At 40.0% G+C, this 24685-nt stretch overlaps 1 protein-coding gene across 1 annotated transcript in view; it reads right to left on the reverse strand.

Moving 5' to 3' along the window:
• Positions 1-3054: 3054 nt before the first annotated feature.
• LOC101855876 (zinc finger SWIM domain-containing protein 6) overlaps positions 3055-24685 on the reverse strand; it is a 63354-nt gene continuing 41723 nt past the window's right edge. The window contains exons 2-16 of the mRNA XM_005101484.3: positions 23873-23963; positions 22402-22673; positions 19773-19921; positions 18685-18835; positions 17346-17516; positions 16823-17002; positions 16127-16276; positions 14923-15081; positions 13610-13741; positions 12809-12961; positions 12000-12135; positions 10954-11105; positions 10396-10559; positions 8203-8350; positions 3055-6626 (exon numbers count right to left, since the gene is read on the reverse strand). Of these exons, the coding sequence (XP_005101541.1) occupies positions 5824-6626; positions 8203-8350; positions 10396-10559; positions 10954-11105; positions 12000-12135; positions 12809-12961; positions 13610-13741; positions 14923-15081; positions 16127-16276; positions 16823-17002; positions 17346-17516; positions 18685-18835; positions 19773-19921; positions 22402-22673; positions 23873-23963 (3011 nt within the window). The 3' untranslated portion in view covers positions 3055-5823. The remainder of the gene's footprint in view (positions 6627-8202; positions 8351-10395; positions 10560-10953; positions 11106-11999; positions 12136-12808; positions 12962-13609; positions 13742-14922; positions 15082-16126; positions 16277-16822; positions 17003-17345; positions 17517-18684; positions 18836-19772; positions 19922-22401; positions 22674-23872; positions 23964-24685) is intronic.

Here is a 24685-nt window from a genome sequence, read left to right on the forward strand (position 1 = left end):
ATATGGGTACACTTTGGTTGAGGGCATTGAAAGCTCAAATACTGGAGAAGGTAATATTTCCATCATTGATTGTTTTTCAACATGAATATATGAAAAATTTTACACAATACACTACATGCGATTAAACGTAGAAGGACGCAAACTACTTTTAGGTAAGGCGGCCATTTTGTGTGACATCAGACCGAAACACCCCTCCGATCATGTGACTATATGTAAATATAGCCAACGGGATGGCACGCCACTTTGGTGCGATGTTTTTCCAGGAATACCGGTAATGTGATATGATGCGGTGCTCCGATGATGAATAGTCTCTTTTATACGGTAGATCTAGAGGAAACGTTCAAAGAATGAATTCAAAAGACGCAGTGAACCGGAAAATTAGGAAGCTCAAACCCGTCAATGTCTCAATGAAGGAAATTGTTGACATTCGTACGGTGTCAATACTGGAATTCCGAAATGTTATTAACATACCGGAAACACATCATTCATGCGGTACCTCCACGGCCTTCTTAAAATAGTCTGTGGGTATCCCTGATGACATCACATTACTAAAATTAGCAGCCAATCAGAAAGATGCGTCTTCTACGTTTAACGGCATGTCAATACACTAGCTTATCATTCTGGGGACTCCAGAATATTAGCAAATCAAGATAGAGGTTTGGTGAAGCAGAGTGCTGGGGTGGAAGGGTGTAAAGACGGACATGTTACTAGACAGTAGAAAGGTGTCCATAAATATCTTGCAGAAATAGGATAAACACGATCACGTCTGTGCCTAAAAAAAGGGGAAGACTATTATTTGAAAAATTAAGGAAATTCCATTGTTTTCTCCCGCCTCTTTTTCTTTTGTTTCAGAAAGAATTTTATGGCACTTGCACCACAATAAGGTCATATCAATGCCGAAGATTAGAAGTATTGCAAGAGAGTAACAAATTCAAAAAAGAAAGAATGAGAACAATAGATATTTGATAGGAAAGAGGGAGCAGAGCCCCAACCACCTATCTTCCACCTCCAAGATGATACTTGAAACCAAGGTTTCACTAACAACACAAAAGCCTCACATTTAAAAAACCTGTCTAAAAAACTTTCATGTCATTACACAGAAAAAGATTACACAAAACCAATAATTTGAACATTAAAGTTTGTAAGTTCCAGGGTAACAGAATTACACCCCAAAAAAAATAACGCTGGACTTGGAAAAAATGCAACAAAATGTAGAGGAACGAGATAAAAAGTCAAGTCCAGTTAATGAAAGATGGATAATGTCATGATTTTTTCAAAACCCAGCCCGTTATGAAGAATGTGTTTGTCTTTTCTGATAGCTCAAAAACAACAGAAAGTAAGAGAAAGAAGGAAATGAAAACCACAACTTCATCAGAACTTAGCAAGACATTAGCCGAAGCAAATACTCAGGAAACATTTCATTTTTTCCCCTTCCAGAACCAGATATTTACCAAATACTTCCATTAACCAGGCCGATATTGACTGGACTCTACAGCACATTCATTCAAGCAACAGCAAACTAAAGAGAAACCAAAGGCAACAGCCCCATATTATACAAATCACTCACTAGCATTTTCACTAAAGAAATAAGATGGCTGACTGAACGTGTTGCAATAATTATACAGTCTGAGCGACCCTTTTGTCAACAACCACACAGAACTTACAGACAAGACGCACACTTTGAGTGTGGGGGAACTAAAATGACAAGCAAAACCTGAAACACACCACTTATCCTCAAGACATTATTTCCACATAATGATAAAAGAAATTACTTAATTAAACTTTGTGAAGTTTCTGCCCAGTACACAAAGCAGATCGTTGCCTGTCTCCCTCCACTAACAATCATTGTCACATACTATAAACGTTCAGATTTCCTGAAAACTGTTATATTATGTCCGTCTTTCATGTACTTATGCTTAAGGCAATGTGCACAACACACAGAATTATGGAAACAGCAACGGCAAAGGACGGAAGGAAGAAACAGGGAGGTTTCGACAAACGATACGTTAGAAGGTACAGACAGCTAGACAGACAGAGAGGCAGAGAAAGACATAAAATATCGGTAAAAGAAGGGGTGGAGGGGGGAGGTGTTGTTTTAGTTTAGTTTTAGTAAGAGTTTTACGGCACTTGCAACACAAAAAGGTCGTATAAGTGCCGAAGAATAGAATACGTGTTACAAGAGAGTAACATACACAAAAAAGAAGGAGGGGAGATAAGGACGAAAGATGTTTGATAGGAAAGAAGGAGCAAACCACACCAGAGCACCCGCCAATCACCCACACAAGACAGAACAAAGATTACAAAACACTGTAACCCCTCATAGTCGTCCCCTTGGGATATGGTAAAAATTTGTTTGCAGGAATGAAAACAAAACAGAACAAACCCGACAAGCCCAACAACACATAGATATTATATATATATATATTCATTGTAACTGAGGTAGGCAATTAAATGTTTATATGCTGTATATTTTTATGCCAGACCTCAACGCCTGTTTTTAGTACCTGGAAGGGGGGGGGTGTTTTGGCTTCTACACAGTGCAAAAACCTGCACCTGGACCCACGGTAGGAATGTCACCACTAACAAGGAGCTCTTCTCTAGAGATGGGGAAACACGCGGCAATTCCAAGTAATATAATTATTGGAGACAAAATTGCAAAAACTAAATTCTAATATGCTTAAAGTTCTCTTGAGACTGGAATTCAATAATTTCACAAAAGATGTTCTTCACTGATATCTAGAAACACAGTAAATCATAAAGTAAAGAAAAAGCCAGAGTATTGACTGTTCATATAACACCCAAAAAACTCTGAACTGTAGACGAAGAAGCGCCAATATCATACCTTTAAAATTTGCTAAATCAACTTTAACGTAATCCACTTTCTCCAACTAATGGCAGCATTCTCTGACCTCTTATCCATAAATCAAATATCAGAAAACAAGGTTAGATCCTTCTTGAAGGCAAGGGAAGAATACTTTAAAATGGACAGTAAGAAATAACAGCCCTTTACATAACAACCGCAGAATTTACTGAATAACTAGGACGCCAAACAAATTTTTTTGTTTTTGTTTGCCTCTTTAAAAATTGAAACTTAATCTGTATATTATACCTGAGATTTTGATGCTATGCTGAACACAGAATAAAGTCTGCCAATCAAAAGCTTCATATATGCTTTTGAGCGTCTCACAGTTCTCCGTGGAATTGCCCATCGTTCTAGCTCTACAGAGGTAAAAAGAAGCCCTAGTCGCAGAACTTGTGGCACATAATGTGGACACCAGATAGATTAACATCCTTCTCCCCCAACATCAATTATATAGAATAAGAATGCTGTTCAAAATTACTCGAAATCTGCATTCCCCTCTCACACAGAAAAACTGGCACACTTCACAAGCACACTAGGAAATCTGGACAGCTAAATGGAATGAACATTCATTAAAACACTTGAGTTTCAAAGTCTCACAGCGCACACAATACATTGGACATTGGAAAATCTACATTCTTCTTAAGAGAAATTATCATTCCTATTGAGTTAAAATATTGAAGAATTTTTGTGTTTCCGATAAATATAAAATGAATACATGTATTATTGCACCTATGCGTAATAAAATCTTTGACAGGCACTATGTTTGCAAGAGAAGAAAGTGGACTTTTAAATCAAAACTACCTTCTGACATTCATAATTACATCCACACATGTAAAATCTTCAATAAAAAAAAATTTGTATATATTTTTAAGTTTAAAAAAAAAGTAAATAATCTTCCATTCGATTCTTTTTTATGGTAGAGTCTCATAGAAAATGTCTTGCTCATAAAATTGCTGAAATTTCAACGGACAACAAAAAGCACATACAGCCTGGTCCTCAGCGAGCGATGCTGCTATCCCATACCACATAGACTGAACTGCATAAGGTGGATGGCTCAAATTCATTCACTTTCTCTAAGCAATAACCAAACAAATCAATAAAAATCAACATAGCCAACAATTTAAAAAAAGGAACCCGAAAAACAAACTGACTTATCATTTCAGTTCTAAACACAACAGCAAGTTTATCAAATCAAAACGATTTTGAAAAGGAAGTATTCTCTGTCCGAGCTGCTAACATCACTTTCATTCAGCATCATGAGGCATCTGCACAACAAATTATAGATCATCAATGGTTCCACAATACTGGTGACAGTTCACACCATGCCTTTGGTCACTTGGAAAAACACAAGAAGCTAGTATCCTAGCATCCTATCCTTCAAGTCCTAGCCCTACACAATCAGGTACATCTTTTATGATCTGTTAACTCTCAAAATGACTGCCTGAAGCATTATGCGCTCCTGTTCGCTTCGAAATGTTTATTTTGATTTTACACTCGCCCTTCAGCGTTAGCATAGAAAGTCAGGATTCAACCACAAGTTGATTAAAGGAATAACAGTCACACTGAGTTTGCTTCTTAACAACACCCTCCTTCACTAATAACAACTAGTACGCACATTTTTTAACATAAATATAAACAATAGTACTATAGCAGAAGCAAGGACAAAGTTTATAAAGCACATAAACAATTTGCACTTCCCTGATGAGGAAAGTGTGACAAAATTCCTCTTCATATCAATAGGGGAGGACAATCAAGCTGCATTAGTTTGTAATATTTCCTGTATTGCTTCAACGTGTATGATAAAATACTGTATGGCACACATTTGAACGAATAACAAAAGAGAAAAATGGAACAAATAGAAAACAAAACAACAACAACAAAAAAACTCACCCGAAAACAAAACAAAAAACTGATAAGCTGTAAACTCTTACCATTATCTACCTCTTTATATCTATATTATTTTGGACACTGGTCAGCTGAACACCATGTCAAAAAAAAAAAAAAGAAAAAAAAATCCTATATAAACAGAAAAGCATGAATGAATACTTGGATATTAAACTCATAAGACACAGGAATTCTCAAACATACTCCCCAGGATCCTCATTCACTTTTTTCACGCTCAAAGCTGGAAGAGGTTTAGAATTACCAGCCTCTCATACATGATTTTGATTTCCATTAGCTTGTAGCTTTCTGTTATGCCGTAGTTAAGAACATAAACTGTCATAAACCCAGCTTTAGAAGGAAAAAAAGAAGAAGTATCGACAAAAAAGAATACTTTCACTGCAAATTTTTTTTTAAACCTGAGGCCCTAATGCCTAATAAATGATTTCTTTAAGTCTGAAGTTACTTTCAACCATTAATACTGGAAAAGCAAATAAATATTCCCTAAAACTATCCTTCACTTCCCCTGCTCTCAATAAATATATTTCTTATTTTAAAACAAAAACAAAACATCAATATAGAACAGAAAAACCTCAACAAATAACAAAAGTCTGTACTTAAAGAGCTAGCTTATTTAAACAACAAATAGTTGCCTCAACAAATGTATTCTTCTTCTTCAACAAAAATCACAATGCATTATCATAAACACAGTAACAAATAAAAATAAAAAGGAAAACAAAACAATTGTAAAAAGTAACTCAAAGAGACTCTGCGATTATTTCCTAATTTAGATAGGTCTATCTTCATATCACGTTCACTGAGGTTTTCGCCAATTGTTGTTTCATATCACAATGGTCAATTACATTTCTATGAGGTGAAACTTTATAGTAATACAGAGCAGCTATCTTACCTTCATAAATCACCAAAAAATATTTTTCAAATTTGCTTCCAAGATAAAATATCTGCTTTAAAAATACATATCCAGTCATTTCCTCCACTTTCACACACTCATAAAAACAAAAGCCACAAATAAAAAAACCCAGGTAAAAGCAGAAAAGTGACACGGGGGAACACCTGTGTTATAAACCGAATCGTTCATGAATCAAAAACATGAGCTTCTTTTTCCCCTTGTACACCAGCTTCATGTTCTCAATAAGTTGCGCAAACTGAATGTGGCCGTCGTGAGCCAGCAGGAAAGTCTCTCGGGCTTTGGTCAGGAACTCAATAAAGTCGGCGTAGTGTCGTGGGCTTATGTGTGACAGCTTCGAGTGCGTAGTGTGCACGTATGCCAGGATTGTCTGGTCCATAAGCTGCTTGAGAGGAGCTTTATCGTAACTGAGGAGTTTTAACGTACGCCGCTTACTACCGTCCACACAGCCCAAGCCGGGGGCCGTGATGGTGCATCGGCGCAAAACATCGGCTAACACGGGCGCACACTGTACGTTCTTCACCAAGATGGCCACCATGCTGGTCAGGTCGTGGCGGCTCAGCGAGTGGGCCAGCGCGCACGCCCAGTGGATGTCGGAGACGGCCGGGTGGGTGTCCTGATTATAAGCCACGTGCAAGCCTTTCATGGCCAGAAGCGCTAGACGGAACGCCTGAGAGGGGTGGCCATGTTGCTCCATGTAACGTGCAATGTTAAACAGTTGGCTAGAATTGATTATGTGCGGCGCAGCACCCACCACAATCTCGTAGGCCATCTCAAAGGCCATGCGGTCCTTCTCACAGAGATTGAGGGCGTACAGAGCACAGTTCTGAGGGTCACGCTTGGCGCACTGTAAGGCCAGTGTGCGGGCGCAGGCAGCCAGCTCCTCCTGTTGCTGGAAGGTGGCGCTGAGCTGCATCATTGTGGCAGGGGACATCACCGTCATAGCCACTGTACCTGCAAAACAATTAGGGGATGTTAATCATCATCGATAAAAGTCTGTGTGCGACTCATTGCCAACGCACTGCAGAAGAAAACTGATGTAAATTATCATCAATAAAAGCCTGTAAGTGACTCATTGACATTGCACCTGCAAAAGAAATCTGCAGCTAATCATCATCAATGAAAGCCTATATGCGACTCATTGCCAATGCACCTGCAAGAGGAAAACTGACATAAATCATCATCAGTAAAAACCTGTGAGGGTTTTTTTTCGTAAGAGTTTTACCACACTTGCAACACAATAAGATCATATAAGTGCCGAAGTTTGGAGGAGTTGCAAGGGAGTAACAAACACAAAAAAGAAGGAGAGGAGATAAGGACGACAGACATTTGATAGAAAAGGCGCAAACCACACCAGAGCACCCTCCAACCACCCACCAAACCTGTGTGTGAGTCGTCATTACCACTGTGTTTATAAGATGACAAAGGGATATAATTCAACGTCAGTAAAAACCTGTGTTTGAGCCACTACCATTGTGTTTACGAGACGAAAAAGGGATATAATTCCTTGTCAGTAAAAGCCTGTGCGTGTCTCTTAGCCAGCGTGTTTACAAAAGAAAGAGGATGTAAATCATCATCAGATTTTTAAAAACCTGTGAGCGAGTCATCACGACTGCGCTTACAAGACCACAAAAATGAGAACTGGTGGAAAATCGCCCAAGCTGAGATCATAATACCTCCACAAAATTGCACCAGCGGAATACCCAGACCCGTCCTGTCAAGCCTGCAAGGAGGAGGATGAAACTATGGACCACGTGTTCCTGAGATGTCCCGCCAACTATCGTGCCAGAACCCGTCTGCTGGGACATTTTAGTGACCCACTTTCAGCACTGTTCAAGGACCCCTGAGCAAGCGTGGAGTTCCTGCATGCGCATCGTTGACAGTTTATGGAGAGAGGGAGGGAGGGAGAGAGGGAGAGAGGGAGGGAGGGATGGATGGATGGACGGATGGAGGGAGAGAGAGAGAGAGAGAGAGAGAGAGAGAGAGAGAGAGAGAGAGAGAGAGAGAGAGAGAGAGAGAGGGGGGGATCAAAAAGGGAAATAATTCACCATCAGTAAGAGCCTGTATTATGTTATTATCACTGTGCTCACAAGATAACAAAGGGAAGTAATTTACCATCAGTAAAAGCCTAGGTCACTCCAAGATACCTCTCAAATCCTCCACACCAGGAGGGTTTATAATGGCCTTCACAAGACTGCACAACTTGTTTCTTATCCCAACACAACTGGTACACTTGAGAGAAAACAGACTTCTGAAGCCCTCTCTAAGATGTCTAAGAATTTTTTTTTCCATTTTCAAGTTGGGAGGAAAAAAAGGAACTTATTTTTTTCAAAATTGACTGAGAGTAGATTATTCAGCTTCTTCTTTTTTCATTTTGTTTTGCATTCCTGTAAAGCCCTCCTAGGTCATTTAACACTTTGCCATCATATTTTGAGGAAAATCCAAAGAAACTGGGCGGTTTACATCGGCAATCGGCGAGATGAGGCGACAAAATGTTAAAGGGCCTGCTTTCCACTGTGGGTTTACTTACTTGAGGCCTCCAAAGGAGCAAAATACTGGTACCAAGATTGCATGATGGAAAGCAAGGCCTCCACTCCGACTTCTGTAGCGCAGGTGACGATCCACCGCACCATTTCACGCCGACGCCAGTTGAGGCTCATGAGCGTCATCCTCATAACCTGGAGCGAACAAGAACAGACAGGAAAACATTGAAAAACAGGAGCATTGTAACATTTTCATTTCTCCACTTCATAGTTTTAGTTTAGTATGGGGTTTTACGGCGCTCGCAACTGCATAAGGTCATATGAGCGTGCGAAACACAAGTTAGTTCTATTCGCAACAGTTCACTGTACGGCTGGGCTCTGGTCAGTAGTTAGATCTTAAAAGCCCCCCACTTCATAAGTTCTATGTTTGTTCCCTTATTTCAATCACCAGAACCTTTCACACAGAAGCAGTTAAACAACGCCTTAATTGAGCACATATATGCCCAAGTTTCAATCACCATGTATAATTCTTCAAGCCTCATTCCCCTTTATTCTAGAGGCCCATGTACCAGGGCACAAGCGAATAGTTAAGGAACGTTAGGAGTACGCCATTGGCCGATATTTATAGTAAGTCATCTTGTTTGTGTCATAAAATAGTGATCTTCATTCAGACAAAAGACAAAAGAAGTTCCAGACCTACTGTCTCACTGTCTGATCTGAAAAGAAAAAAGTGGAGTAAAAAAGCAAGACCTTTTTTTCATTATAGCAAAGTGTTATGATAAGGCTCACAATATTATGTATGTCAACCCTATTTATAAGTCGTGTTTTACTATCGTATCCATACAACGTGGGGAACTCTGTGCTACCACTTCCAAAGAGGAAATTTAATCGATAATCTCATCCGTACACTTTGCAAAGCAGTCTGTCAAAATGACTTTTTGAGAAGTACTGAAAGTTTCAAAGAGATCTTTGAATTAGAAGTATTCTAACATGTCAAGAATACAACTCCAGGGGTACAAAATGACCCCAGGGTGTACAGATATGGTTAAAGAATAGGTCAAACAAGACGGCTGTTACTATCAATATCTCCTAACGTTCTCTAACTATCCGCTTGTGTACCAGGACCCACTAAAAATCACCTGCTAGATTTCTATCATCACAAGCACAGGCATGCCTTCAGTGTGCAGAAGAGAATAAAGATAAGAAAAGATAAGATAAGATAAGATAAGTACTTTATTATCCCAGAGGGAAATTTTTTTTGGCCGTACAGGACCGTAAAAACACATGCAGGTATACATTAAAAATTGTAATTATATATTACTCTCATTAAAATTCAATATGAAAGGAAGGGTGCCTCAGGTTCAGGAGTATGCTTAAGCCACAGGGTTGGGTCTACTTTACACAAACTTTTAACTCTTTCACTACCAGGGGGTTTTCCTCACCTGGACCAGAGCCTATCAGTGACCTATTTTCTGAAACTGATTCTGCCTACGATCAGACAAACTAAAGATTTTGAGATCAATATTCAATATTTGCCACATGCATTGTATATGAAAATAAAGGGAATATTATGACGTATCTCAGCATTTTGCTAAAAATGGTCATTCTTCAGCCTGGGACTACAGTTTTGACTATTGGTGTGGTATTGAAGCAGGAAAAGACGAAACACAGCTCGCGGTCCAGCGTTGGGAGTAACAAGAGTCGTGTTTGAGCCGTGAAACACGGTTCGTGGCAGTGAAAGAGTTAAAGTAGCATGGCTATGACAGGACTTGCAACGATACATAGTTTTCACATCATCAATTAAGCTTAAAGGTGTTTGGTACAAGGTCAAGTATTTCTGACTAATAGTTGTTGCTCATGTGGCCCAATAATGATTAGTTTTAATCCAACCTTAGAAGAAAATGAAACAGCCCATATGATCAACAACAAATGAGCAGCCTACCATTTGGTCGCTTTTAAGGACAAGCAGGCTAACCCAGATTTCGGGAGTTTCCAGAATCTTGACCTACACCAAAAGTGGGTAGTGCCCTATCTATAGGAGAAGTTTGGTTTCATTTATGTATATTTGTTTGGTTTTAGAGAAAAAAAACTCTGCTTGTATTTTAAAGAAACAGAACGAGGAGCAAAAACTTTACCTTCGATTTTCTCAAAACAGCATTTTTCAGGATAGTCCCCTTGTGCTTAAAAACAACCATTTTGACTTATGAAGGAATACAAAATTTTACTAAATAAAATATTACCTGAAGACCAAGCTCAAAGGCAGCTTTCAGAGCAGGAATGTACTTGGGCCCATCAGGAGGTGTGGCGATTTTGAAAGTATCCTGGGCAAGACGGAATAACTGGGAAGAACTATGGACGTGTCTCTGTGCGCAGTCCAACACAGATTGTAAACGGTGAACGTCATCTGAGGGGGGCAAACACGTTTTGCTTAGTTTTAATAAGAGTTTTACGGCACTTGTAACACGATAAGGTCACATAAGTGCCGAAGAACTGATGTTTTACAAGAGAGTAACATACGCAAAAAATAAGGAGGGGAGATAAAGATGATAGATGTTTTAGTTTTAGTAAGTGTTTTACAGCACTTGCAACACAATAAGGTCGTATAAGTGCCAAAGATTAGAGGTGTTACAAGAGAGTAACAAACATAAAAAAGAAGAAGGGGAGATAAGGACAATAGGTGTTTAATATGAAAGAAGAAGCAAACCACACCAGAGCACCCGCCAACCACCCACCAACATCTCTATTTCCCTGACAACAATAAGAGAAGGGTTCTGAAAAAGATACGATATACCACTCACTTTTGGCAGACTCCAGCAGAGTGGAGGCGAGAAGACACTGCTGAGATTCAACGTGAGACAGGACGAACCAGCGAGGGAAGCGCGCTAACATGTTGGCGTTGTTCATGCTGTCCTCCATGTTGGTCTCATCCAGGTTCTCTAGAATTGGAAGCCTGAGGACCAAGAGAACCAACATGCCATGAGTTAAGCAAGTAGGGTTTTTTGGTTTTAGTAAGAGTTTTATGGCACTTCATTGCTGCAATTGCAACACAATAAAGTCATTAAAGAGCCATGGATTAGAGTTGTTACAAAAGAGTAAGAGTGTTGTGGCACTCGCAACACAATAGAGTCATAAAAGAGCTGAGGATAAGAATTGTTGCAAAAGAGTAACAAACACGAAAAAGGAGGAGAGATAAGGATGATAGACATTGACAGGAAAGAAGGCACAAACATCACCTGCCAACCACCAACATAAGTAAGTTTATGGTAAGAGATCATGACATAAGAAGAGTTGAGGCTTTCATTAAGTTGTTGCAGTTGCTAGGTTGTAGTTCGAGAGACATGACAATAGCAGAAATAGAACACAAAGTGACAAAAAATTATGGTTTGAAGGTGCTGATAAAGAAGAGGTTTTGCTACAATAAATAATTGGAGAATGGGAATTTGTTTGAGTAAAAAGAAGCACATCAACACAAAAATTGTCATTTAGTGCTGGGAACAGTTTTAGTAGACGTTTTATGGCGCTCGCAACTGCATTCGGTCATCATATGAGCGCCAGAAGATTAGAGGTGTTACAAGAGAGTAACAAACATAAAAAAGAAGGAGGGGAGATAAGGACGATAGATGTTTGATAGGACAAAAGAAGCAGACCACACCAGAGCACCCGCTAACCACCCACAAAAGGAAATACAGAAACCACAGAGGGAAAGTGAAGAGGTAAGACCTACCAGTTGCGTCCTTTAACTGCCTATTGGAGAATGGGAAAGAAATGTCAGCAAAAATCAACTATTAAACAGAATAAATAATCAGTGGAGAAATCTGGCACAGCAGTAGGACAAAGTGCTCACCTCATGGCACGCAGGCCCACTTTGTACGCAAGGTCAGGGTCACGGGGTACCAGCTTGAGGAACAGGAAGTGTGCAAACATGTGCATCGGATACGTCTCTGGGTGAATGCCGATACCCAGACCACTCCATGACCCACCTGAAGAAAGCAAACTTTTAGTTTTAGTAAGAGTTCTATGGCACTTGCAACACAATTGCGTCATATTATAAGTGCTAAAGATTAGAGGTGTTACAAGAGAGTAACAAAACAAACACAAAAAAGGAGGAGGAAATAATATAAGGACAATAGATGTCTGATACAAAAGAAGTAGCAAACCACACCAGAGCACCCAGTAGCAACCCAAAATGATGCAACACTTTCATATGATATTTGAACATCTGACAACCACCAACAACCACCAGGGCAGGGTACAGTAACATACACACAAAAAAGAACAGCAGACAGATAAGGCTTGGGAACTGTTTTTTTGTTGTTTTTTACTTTTGTGCTCTTGTGTGGACATGGAGCAAGTGTGAGCAGATATCAGCAACTTAACATGTGCCAAAAACTGACAAGCCCCCCACAAAACTTTGGCGGCCATTTTCTCACTAATTTTAGCTAAGAAACCAGGCAACCCCACCTTCTTAAATCGCAAATATCTCGACTTCTACTCGAGTGGATATTTTTTTCATAAAAAGCAAAACAGACCCAGCCAAAATGCCCTCTAAGATGATAGCAATAACTGAACATGTGCCAAAAACTGACGAACTCCCCCCCCCCAAGATTCCACCACGTCATGACACAAAAGAAAAGATTGACGGAGAGTCCTCACCCTCTAGCAGCAGTGTGGTCTCTGTCTGTAACACCTCAAACAAGGTGGAGTCGAGCTCGATTGTGTTCAACTTTGCCAGCAGTCGCTCCTCCTGCTTGCAAGCTTTCTCCTGAGAATGGATTCCTGAAGGCATGATCCTTTGTTGGCCCAGGCCTGTGGAGAAGATGTTTAGTTTTAGTAGAGGTTTTACGGCACTCGCAACTGCATAAGGTCATATGAGCGCCAGAATATTAGAGGTGTTACGAGAGAGTAACAAACATAAAAAAGAAGAAGGGGAGATAAGGACGATAGATGTTTGATAGGAAAGAAGAAGCAAACCACACCAGAGCACCCGCCAACCGGAGAAGATGAACGCATAGGATTACAATCTATCAATACTGAATGCACAGGATTACAATCTATCAATACTGAACGCACAGGATTACAATCTATCAACTATAATACTGAACGCACAGGATTACAATCTATCAACTATAATACTGAATGCACAGGACTACAATCTATCAATACTGAAGGCACAGGATTACAATCTATCAATAATGAACGCACAGGATTACAATGTATCAACTATAAAACTAAACGCACAGGATTACAATCTATCAAAACTGAAAGCACAGGATTACAATCTATCAAAACTGAACGCACAGGATTACAATCTATCAATACTGAACGCAGAGGATTACAATCTATCAATACTGAAAGCACATGCTAACCCTGCAGGCGACAACAAAGAATTTAACCATCCCACCACAGATATCGGTAATACTTCATGAGCACTGAGCCAAGGAACGAGTATCTCACCTATTAAGGCCACATCATAAGCCAGAGTGAGGTAGGTTTGATTATGCTCTGCAGCACCCGGAATGTTCACATGCTGATAACGACGGCGGCTTTCATTGCTGGAGTCATTACTCAAATGGCGGCTGTAAAATTCTGAAAAATGAAAATGAAAAAGAGTCCAGATGCACTTTTCAAATCAATGAACACGAATCCATAAACCCTGAGCAGAAGATGTATACTTACCCAACTGATGTCAAGAGAAACAAAAAAGTATCACACTAAATTTCACAAACAAGAAACAATGAATTAAGAGGTGAGGATTAGTTTGTAGTGGTAGCAAAGGGCATATATATCTTGAATGGACATTACAAAACACAAACTTAGTCACAACTCCCAGAACATGCTTCAAAACATTAAAATACAAGCAAAGGACAAGATTGGAAACGAATTGAAAGGATAATTACAATAATTTTTTTTTTCAGATTCAAAACAGCTTGAAAACCGTTTTACCGTCGGCTACTACACAAGCTTCACAGAGAGTGTCGAACAAAAATCTCATTTTCACACCACTGCCACTGCTTCTCTTATACTTCAGAAAGGAGGCCATTAGTTAAGTAATCAGTGAGCACAGGTCCACAAAGAATGCTAAAGAAAGGTAGATAGAGAAGCTTTTAGGTTGGTGACAATTTCAGTAAATTGTTTGGAAAAACACAGGCCCTGGAACAAGACAGCCTCAGATACCAAGCTAAATGTTTTGAAACTTATAATACGCCACAATGTATAAGGCATATCATAGCAAAATATCTGCTCATGGGATCAATCAAGCCCATCTCTTTTTTTTGTTGTTGTTGCAAAATTAAATGCTAGGGCTACATCATCAATGTTAATTCATCTTCTTCTAAATCGCATGACACCTGATGTCTGATATCTATCATACACTGACCCTCCTCTTTAGTTTTAGTTTTAGTAAGTGTTTTACGGCACTTGTAACACAATAAGGTCATATAAGCGCCGAAGATTAGAGGTGTTACAAGAAAGTAACAAACACAAAAGAGAAGGAGGGGAGATATAGACGATAGACGTTTGATAGGAAAGAAGAAGCAAACCACACCAGAGCACCCGCCAACCACCAACCCTGCTCAGTTCTTTTGTTGGCACTACAACTTTCCTTGTAGTGCTGTTGGGGCTGGCCAAGTTTCCGGTCAGTGGGCTCTGTGTGTCCTATCAATGTTAATATAATTTTTGTTCTCTAAATTTATGAAGACAGCGAAGACGGTGGATTAACAAGAGAAAGAAAGGCCAACGAGCCATTCTCCACGAAGTAGGAAACTCACCTTGTGAATTGTCGTCGGCTACTACACAAGCTTCACAGAGAGTGTCGAACAAGACTCCGATTGGATCCAGAGGATGTCCGATCCAGCCAACGGGGTTGTAGGGAGTGTGTCTGCGACCACACGTGTGAACGGCACACGAACAGGAACTGCCAACGATTTCTGAAGATGAAACAATTATGGATTCACGTTTCAGGTTCGGTTAGAGTTTGTTTTTGACGGCTCTTGCAACACAATAAGTATCAAAGAATAGATGTGCTACAAGAGAGTAACAAACACCAAACAGAAAGAGGGGAGATAAGGACGAAAGATGTTTGATGAGAAAGAAGGAGCAAACCACACCAGAGCACCAGCAAACCACCCACATTAAAGTTTACGGCTTGCAACTGCATAACGTCATAAGAGCGCATGGGACCCAAGTTGGTTGTTTTCAAGTTAGTTCATAGCATATCTTAATTTAATTACCCAAGTCAACGGTTGAAATATCTAAACATATAAGAAAAAATTCTCATTTTTTAAATGACAGTAATTTACATTTTTAAAACAATAACTATTTTGATTCTCCCATAAAGACTAATGACCTTTATAAAGTCGAGAACCCTGCCAGGATCAATGGTGGAGAAGAATCATGAATATAAAACAAAAATTTATTTAACTGAAAACTTCCCAACTCAGATCCTCAAAAATATAGTTTATCACATACGTTTTTAAGTAATGTTTTTTGTTTGTTTCAGTAGAGGTTTTACGGCGCTCGCAACTGCATAAGGTCATATGAGCGCCAGAAGATTAGAGATGTTAAAAGAGAGTAACAAACATAAAAAAGAAGCTGAGATAAGGACGATAGATGTTTGATAGAAAAGAATGAGCAAACCATACCAGAGCACCCGCCAACCACGCAGTAAGTACTGTTTGACAGCCATAACTTGTGTTGCGATACAATGGCACAGAGTACAGAACATGACATCAGGTGGTAATGTTTTAGTAAGAGTTTTACGGCACTTGCAACACAATAAGGTCATATAAGATGCGCTGAAGATTAGAGGTGTAACAAGAGAGTAACAAACACAAAAAAGGAGGAGGAGAGAACAAGGATCATAGGTGTTTGATAGGAAAGAAGGAACCGACCACACCAGAAAACCCGCCAACCACCCACTCAGGTGGTTAACAGGAAACCCACACATGCTGACAGACTCTGGAATACACTTACTGGAACCTTCTTCTGAGGCCGAATGCTCCTGATTGGCCACTACCGCCGCCTTCATGGTGCGCACAATGGCCACCGTCAGCCTCAGGGCCTCCTTGGTGAAGCCGTGAGAGCGGAGGGCGTCTACACGAGAGCAGGCAGTCGGGATGTACTCTTGAAAGGAGAAAAAAATAGTTTTAGTAAGAGTTTTACTGCACTTGCAACACAAATAAGGTCATATAAGTGCCAGAAGATTAGAGGTGTTACAAGCAAGTAACAAACACAAAAATGAAGGAGGTGGGATCAGGACGATAGATGTTCGAGAGGAAAGAAGGAGCAAACCACACCAGGGCTTCCGCCAACCACCCACGAGAAAAAAATAAAACAATAACGCTTCAAATGTTGACTAATAGTTTGGTACCACTTTCAAGTGAAGGCTTATATGATTTCACAATGACTCCCTTAGCTGAAATCCTAATCTCCAGTATATCATTCCAGCACTCACTCACGAGACAGAAAACAGAAAACATTCTTTAAAAAATGTTTAATTTGTTTGAAGCCCCTTTTCAGCAGTGTTCAGTCACACACACACAACACACACACAACACACACACAACCACACCCACACACACATACACAACCCCCCCACACACACAACCCCCACACACACACTCACCCACCCACACTCACACATGCGCATGCGCACACACACACACACACCTTTCCACAGCGGCAACCCATGACTGTCAAAGTTATCGCTGGCGGTTCGACTGGCACTCCAGTACATATCTGAGGCGAGGATCTTCTGGAGGTGGCCGTCTGTCCACACCAGGTCGCTGGCCTCTAAGGCGTTGTGCAGCACGGTTCTTTGGTTAGAGCGAGTGGAAGAGCTTGATGAGCCTGCATAAAAAAAGATAACTGTCACCTTCTAAATTTGTATTCAGCTTTAACAAGTTGCCATCACATTTTGGGGAAAATCCAAAGAAACTGGGTGGTAAACATCGCCAATCGGCGACATGAGGCGGCAAAGTGTCAAAGAAAGAAAGGCATATCACCATGCTAACTGTCATTTAGTGCTAGAAAAAGCAAGACAGACAGAAATTGTTTGTTTGTTTATTTGTTTCTTTGAATACAGAGAAGTACATTAACAGTCCTTTAGTAGCAAAGTAAAGTAAAATATCAAATATCCCAAGCGTTGACAGCCACACACAAAAAACCAGCCAACGTCAAACGCAGCACCTACCTCTACTAAGCCTGAGGTTGTTCCCGCCGCCGATACCTGCCAGGAGATTGGCCTCTCCGTCCTCCAGGGGGCACACGGGACAGATGACCCACTGTCGCAGCAGGCCCTGCCACTGAACCCGCTCGGCGCTGGAGCAGTGGGGGTTCAGCACCACGCACACCCACAGAGCACCTGCAACAACAAAAAGAAACAACAATAATAATAATAAATTAAAAAATAAATAGCATTAGTATAGCGCATATCCCCACTCGAAAGCAAGCTCTATGTGCTTTACACTATATCAATAGAAGAAAATGAATTGAATGTTTTAGTTTTACAGCACTTGCAACACAATAAGGTCATATAAGTGCCGAAGATTACAGGTGTTACAAAAGAGTAACAAACACAAACAAAGGAGGAGGAAAGATGAGGATGATAGATGTTTGATAGGAAAGAAGCAGCAAACCACACCAGACCACCTGCCAACCAGCCACGAATTGAATGTGACGGCCCTTTTTTGTTTGAGTAGGTGTTTTACAGCAATATCTACTCAGTTTTGGTTATGATGGCCTTTTGCGTCTTTACGAACTTAAAGCAGTGTGTATGACACAGTTTTGCCAGGGCGAGGAAGTAAATTGCCGAAGTACAACTTCCGAATATGGAAAACAGCATATAGCATAAGTTTAATGCCGGCTTCAACCCCGTAAAGCAATTCTTTCAAATTTTACATCCTTCTCCGATAGGACAAAGCCTAATGGGGTGGAGAGCCATGAAAATTCCTGTAACAACTGTTTTAGTAAAGTAAGAGTTTAACGGCACTTGCAACACAATAAGGTCATATAAGTGCAGAAGAATAGATGTGTTACAAGAGAGTAATACACGCAAAAAAAATAGGACAGATCAGGACGATAGACGCCTGATAGGAAGGAAGGAGCAAACCACACCAGAGCACCTACCAACCGCCCACCGTAACAACTGGAGTTCAAGAACACTCCGTCAGGGATTTTAAAACCTGACTCATCTGCATTGCAGCTCAGCATGATACCACCTGATGTGCAGTGTGCCTGTGGCAGCCATCAATCATGGATGCCAACAGTAAGGCATATGTGAGGCGTGCTGACAAAATTACTTACTTCTTGCAATCCACAAATTATGGAAATATAGGCCAAAAATCGACACTTGGGTCAAATTTGAGGATTTTCTATTGATGTCACATTCTTTAAGTATAACATGCCTTTTATTATTTCGTACCTATAAATTGTAAAAACTTCCCCATAAGAGTGATATACCGATTTCCATAGGGCTTGAATCTGAGAAGTAACTCATTTTGTCTGTACGTTTCACAAAATAATAAACTCACCCAGTTCATCCCAGAACTGCCTGCATTTGTCGGTGAGCGGTGTGCCCTGTACCCTCCACACAGACAGCCGGGGGTCAGCCAAAAACTGTTCTGTCATCAGCATCAGCATCCTTGCTCCATTGGAGTCTCGGGCACGCAGCATTTCACGAACCTGACAAGAAAAGGTACACTCACATTTCATTCTACCGTACCAAATACAATAATAGTCTCTTGGAACAACTCAAATAAATTTTAGATTCCATTTTCTGTTTTTGTTTTTTGTTTTTTGCTTTTGTAGGAGTTTTACGGCGCTCGCAACTGCATAAGGTCATAATATTCCATTTTCCGATGCCCATATTACTATGCAAGGATCAACTATTCATGAGTTTTTACAATTAAGTTAATGAAAATAATAATATAAGCAGTTGTCAACATTCAACAACTTATATTTTTTCTCTTTTATACAAAACTTTAAATTTCCAGGTAAATACCCATACTACAAATAATGTAGTTCAACATTTTTTTAAAGTGGCTCAACAAAAGTTTTTTCAACGATTAAAATTTTATTTTTTTCTCACTAGTAATTCACCTCAGGACGCAATTTTATTGCAATGTTCTCTTTGCAAAAACTCATATAGAGCGTCTCTTGACCTCCAGCACCTATCAAAAAAAGAGTTTTGAAATACTTCTGTTCTTCAAAACCAGTCGATTTCCTTCCTTCTCTTTGCTATCTGTTTCAAACCTCACCACTAAAGAACATTTTTTTCTATTTAGTTGTTTCTCCTCCCTCTCCATTCCTCTCTCTATTTCTAGTCTTCCTCCTCTTTTTCGTTCATTTCATTGTCGAGTTGTCGTTTATAGCAAAACAACACAATCAATAACTGCAACATTTATCTGAGAGCAGAGCGTGGAAAATAATATAACAACAAGGAAGAAATATAGAATTGGGAAACCAATCTGCAACATGCACCGGCCATTATGTCCTCCACACTAATTTTTAGGTTTAGTTTTTAATTTTAGTAAAGGTTTTACGGTTTTTCTACTTGAAAAAAAACAAAAACAAACAATGACACAGGGTATTAATAAAAAGCCCAGCTATAAAGACTCACTTTGGCAAACATGGAGTGCAGCTGCGTGGAAGGTCCCGTGTAGCCACCTTGGGAGAGAAATGTGCGCACCTGCTCCCTCACCTGGTCCTCGTCCAGGTGCCAGGAGTTGTCGTCGTCCACGGAAGCACCAGCAGTGGGGTCGGGGGCCCCTGGAATCACGTTGCACATTTTGGTTTTTTAGTACGAGTTTTACAGCACTTGGAATATAAATTAGTCATAAAAGTGCCGAAGATTGGAGGAGATACAAGATATTTGGGGATTTTTTTGGTTTGGTTTTTTTTTTTAGTAAGAGTTTTACAGCACTTGCAACACAAATGGGTCGTTAAAGTGCCGAAGATTGAATTTGTCACAAGAGAGTAAATAACATACAAAGAAAAGAAGTAGGAGAGATAAGGATGACAGACGTTTGATAGGAGAAGGAACAAACCACCCCAGAGCACCCGCCAACCATCCACCTGAAAGGAGGAAGGGGAAGGAAAACAAACAGGTTACTATTACTGTAAACACTTCAGCAAAATTGACACAATAACGGCGGGGGTCCCCAAATGAGTTTGGAATATTGAGTTCAGGGAAGCCATTTACACACTGATTAGTGCAGAAAAAAAAAACCCAAGACAAACAGACAGACAGGAATAGATGGCAGAGAAGGAGGGCTACTCAGTGACACCCTCTAACCACCTGCGTTTTGAAATGAAGCCCATCAAAAAAATAAATAACACTATAAACGATGTAGACGGAGCTCACGACAAAACAGTGCCCATCAACCATCCACACAAAAAAATCATTGTTATTATTAACAGGAAATGGAAAAGACAAACATATCTGTGTTAGAGCAAGAATTTGCCATGGTCACATTCTCCAGCAATAAATACAGTTTACACACTGACTTCTTCTTCCTACTACTGTAACACCATAAGAGAATAAACAAATACCATAATAATTTTCACCCTCATACACAAAGTAACTCAACATAAACAGAATTTTGATCACCATCAATATTATTGTGTAAAAACAAAACCCCATATATCAGTCTCTTTCAAATCTGCATATATATTTATCTTAAACGTAGAAGAAAATCCATTGTATTTCATAAAATGAATTGATTTATCATATATTCGCTGAATATAACCTCGATTCAGATCTTGAACGTCGTCAACATAACCCAAACAGCTGTTGAAGTGTGGGAGCGAGAGCTCAACTTGGAGCAAGGGTTAACAGGTTTGATAATATTCATTGATTCTCAGTCCCCTGTGATGTAACTCTTAGCCTCAGGTGAAGCTAAACTCCAGCAGTTTTACTACAAAAGAGTACTTAACTGTTCTGTCCATAAGAGGGGAAGGCAGTGTGAACTTAAATAAACACACAGACACACGCGCACACACGAGTACACACAGGCGCGCACGTACGCACACACACGCAAGCATGCATGCATGCACACGTGCGCACAAGCACACACCCAGACAGACAGACAGACAGACAGACAGACAGACAGACAGACAGACAGACAGACAAAACAGACAGACGGGCAGACAGGCAGACAGGCAGACAGGCACACACATACACACACAAACACACACATACACACACAAACACACACACGTACACATACATACAAACACACACACACATACACACAGAAACACAAACACACACATGCACACACACACACACACACACACACACACACACACACATACATACATACATACATACATACATACATACATACATACACACACACACACACACACACACACACAAACACACAAACACACAAACACACACACACACAAACACACACACACACAAACACACACACAAACACACACACACACACACACACACACACACACACACACACACACACACACACTTCCCCCAAACTATTGTTATTGCTGCTGCCAATAACCACCATAATGGCCATATTATGCAAGGGACAGGAAGGAATAAGTCTCCAAAATGAACTAAAAGGCCAAGAGACTGCATACTTTCACTGTAATGTGATTTTCAGTTGGCCTCAGTTTCTGAGTAAAGAAAAATAACAATCATCAAAAGTTGGGAAACAGAGCAAGATGGGGGAAAAAATGGTGAAAATGGTATAAGTTTAACACCCCTATCAACACTATTAGGTTATTCAAGAGCTGTGACCTCTGAGTTAAAACGTCCATCTCCGAAAGAACCGAGCCAAATGGAAAATTCGTGTAAAGTGCCTTTCCCAAGGACACAACGTCGGACCAAGCTGAGGCTCGAACCCCGAACCTGCAACCTCACGATTACGAGTCCGGTAGCCTAACCACTAGGCTACCCATACCACTACAAATGGCCAGGAAAAATCTTAACCTACAAAGAAATAGAAGAAACAAACCACACAAGAGCATCCACAAGCAACCCACTAGACCCGCTTGGTTAATTGGTCGCTTTTAAGCACAAGGGTAAATTGAAGGTAAAGTTTTTGCCCCTTGTTCAGTTTCTTTAAAAGACAAGGAGACTTTTCTCTGTAACCAAACAAATATACACACTAATGAAACCAAACTAAACTTCTCCTGTAGGTAGGAGTTAGCCTGCTTGTCCCTAAAAGCGACCAATTAAGAAGAGTAGCAACAAACATGTTCATTACCCCCCCTCGTACCTGGAAGCATGTTGATTTCTGACTCTGCCTGCAATATTTGATCGGCAATTTTTTGAGCTGTGGGTAACACATCGGAGTGATGTTCTGTGATGAGGTACTGGGCAAACTTCTGCAGCTGTTCCCGCGACATCTGCAGCAGGGTCTCTGAGATGGGCACCCTCAGTTGGACGTGCTTGGCTTTGCGGATGCGGTAGAGCGACAGTGCCACCACGTGCTGGCACCAGAAAATGTCTTTGTTCCCGCAGCCACATTGTACCGAGGTGATCTTGCACCTGCGCACAAAAGTGTTTTTCCACGTGTTGAAATAAATGTGGTCGGTTACCAGGAGCCACTACATAAGCAGCCGCATCTCATCAGAAACAGACTAGAGATTATTAATACCCTGAGGTCTTTATGCTTACCCCTGAGCCAACCACTCGCCCTTCAAAATGATCGATAATTTTTAAAATACATTAAAAACCATTATTTACAAAACAAGTAAAACTTAAAAACACCTTTCTACCACCTGTGCTTCGAGGAGAGAGGGGGGGGGGGAGTTACTTAGTTATCTTCCATAAAGCTGAAGAAAGGCACATAAAAACAATGTTTATCTACTACAGACTGGGGAAAAAGCAAACTGACAGGCAATAATAATATATAAAAAGGGAAGATATAGTCTTGCCAAACTCCAGCCACTCCCATTATCAAGTTTTCCACTTTTGCATCCCCCCTATAGTCATTATCTCCAACTGCACAGTTATAGGTTGTAGACAAATTTATCTTTGGGAATTCTTTACAAATAAAAAGTCATTTGAGAAACACTGCAGGCTCATCTACCACTCTACTTCACTGTAAACATTTTGGTAGAATGGGAAAACTAAGACAAAAGAAAAAAAACATTCTTTTTTCCATCTCCTATGAAGAGAATACTGTATCTTTTCTCTTTGTCTTTGTATATTACTATCGGAAATCCCCTACCCGTGACTAGCTGTGGTAAAGAGAGAATCTTTTGATTCATTCAAATGTCAGCTGAAATAGTTTGTTTTTAATTTAATAAGATGAATATTTGGAGTGATTTTCTTTTAATCAGAACACAACGTTTTATGTTACTGTTGTACGTTGTATAGTATTGAAAGCATTCAGAGCCTGTGTACTTTAATCGGGGTTGAGCGCTATACAAATGTCATTTATTATTATTAATGTGTACCACACACAAACCTGAGGAAACTTTCAGGAGAAATATGGGAACACAAGACCTGCAAATCATTACCTAGTGCGTGCGCTGAGTCAAAAAAAAAAAAAAAAAAGTTCATTACTAATTCCTAGGAGAGAAAAAAACAGGCAAAAAGGGCAATAATCAGATAAGAAAGAAGCAGAACCAAACGCATTATTATTCTAATCGCCTTTAAATGACCATAGTTAAAGATTTTTCTTTATAAATAAAAAGAAAGCAGTAAGTAATCAGCATAATCTGACCTTTGACACAACTTACCTATCAAAACTAATGGAGACTTTGTAAACTTTCTCGGGCTGTGTCAGAAGTGGGTTGCTGGGTTCGGTCACTGAACCACTCAGGTGAAATCCTGCAGGAAGAGAACAAAAAAAATAATATGAAATTCTATTCGAATGCTTACTTGTATGTTTGCTTGAGTTGAAATAACAACGGTCATTCAGTGCCGGAGAAAAGCAAATTTATGGACAGAAAGGTCAAATGGATAGATCTAGTTGATTTTTTTTGTTCCTTTGAATAAAGAAAAGTACATCAACACAATAATAGTCATACAGTGCTGGGGAAAAAGTAAGACAGACAGATAGACAGAAACAACAGAGGAAAAGTAAAGAAATAGTAGAGAAGTAGGACCTACTCCAACCACCCCCTAATAGTAAGAGATAGACAGAAACAAGAGAGGAAAAGTAAAGAAGTAGGACCAACCAATGGCGCCCTCCAACCATCCACCAAATGGAAAGTAAAGAAATAGAACATACCAAAGATGAACGGGATGAGTGGGGTTTTTTTTAGTTATAGTAAGAATTTTACGGCACTTACAACACAATAAGGTCATATAAGTGCCGAAGATTAGAGCTGTTACAAGGGAGTAACAAACACAAAAAAGGAGGAGAGATCAGGACAATAGATGTTTGATAGGAAAGAAGGAGCAAACCACACCAGAGCACCTGCCAACCACCCACGAAAGTAAAGAAATAGCACATAGCAAAGATGGATGTGATGAGTGGGCACATAACTAACTTGTAAGTTAAAATATAAGATGTAAGTTGGACAGAGGAGTCAGGTTACGGTAGAGAT

Source organism: Aplysia californica, unplaced genomic scaffold (assembly GCF_000002075.1).
Source record: "Aplysia californica isolate F4 #8 unplaced genomic scaffold, AplCal3.0 scaffold00285, whole genome shotgun sequence".
In the NCBI taxonomy this organism is placed as follows: Eukaryota; Metazoa; Mollusca; class Gastropoda; order Aplysiida; family Aplysiidae; genus Aplysia; species Aplysia californica.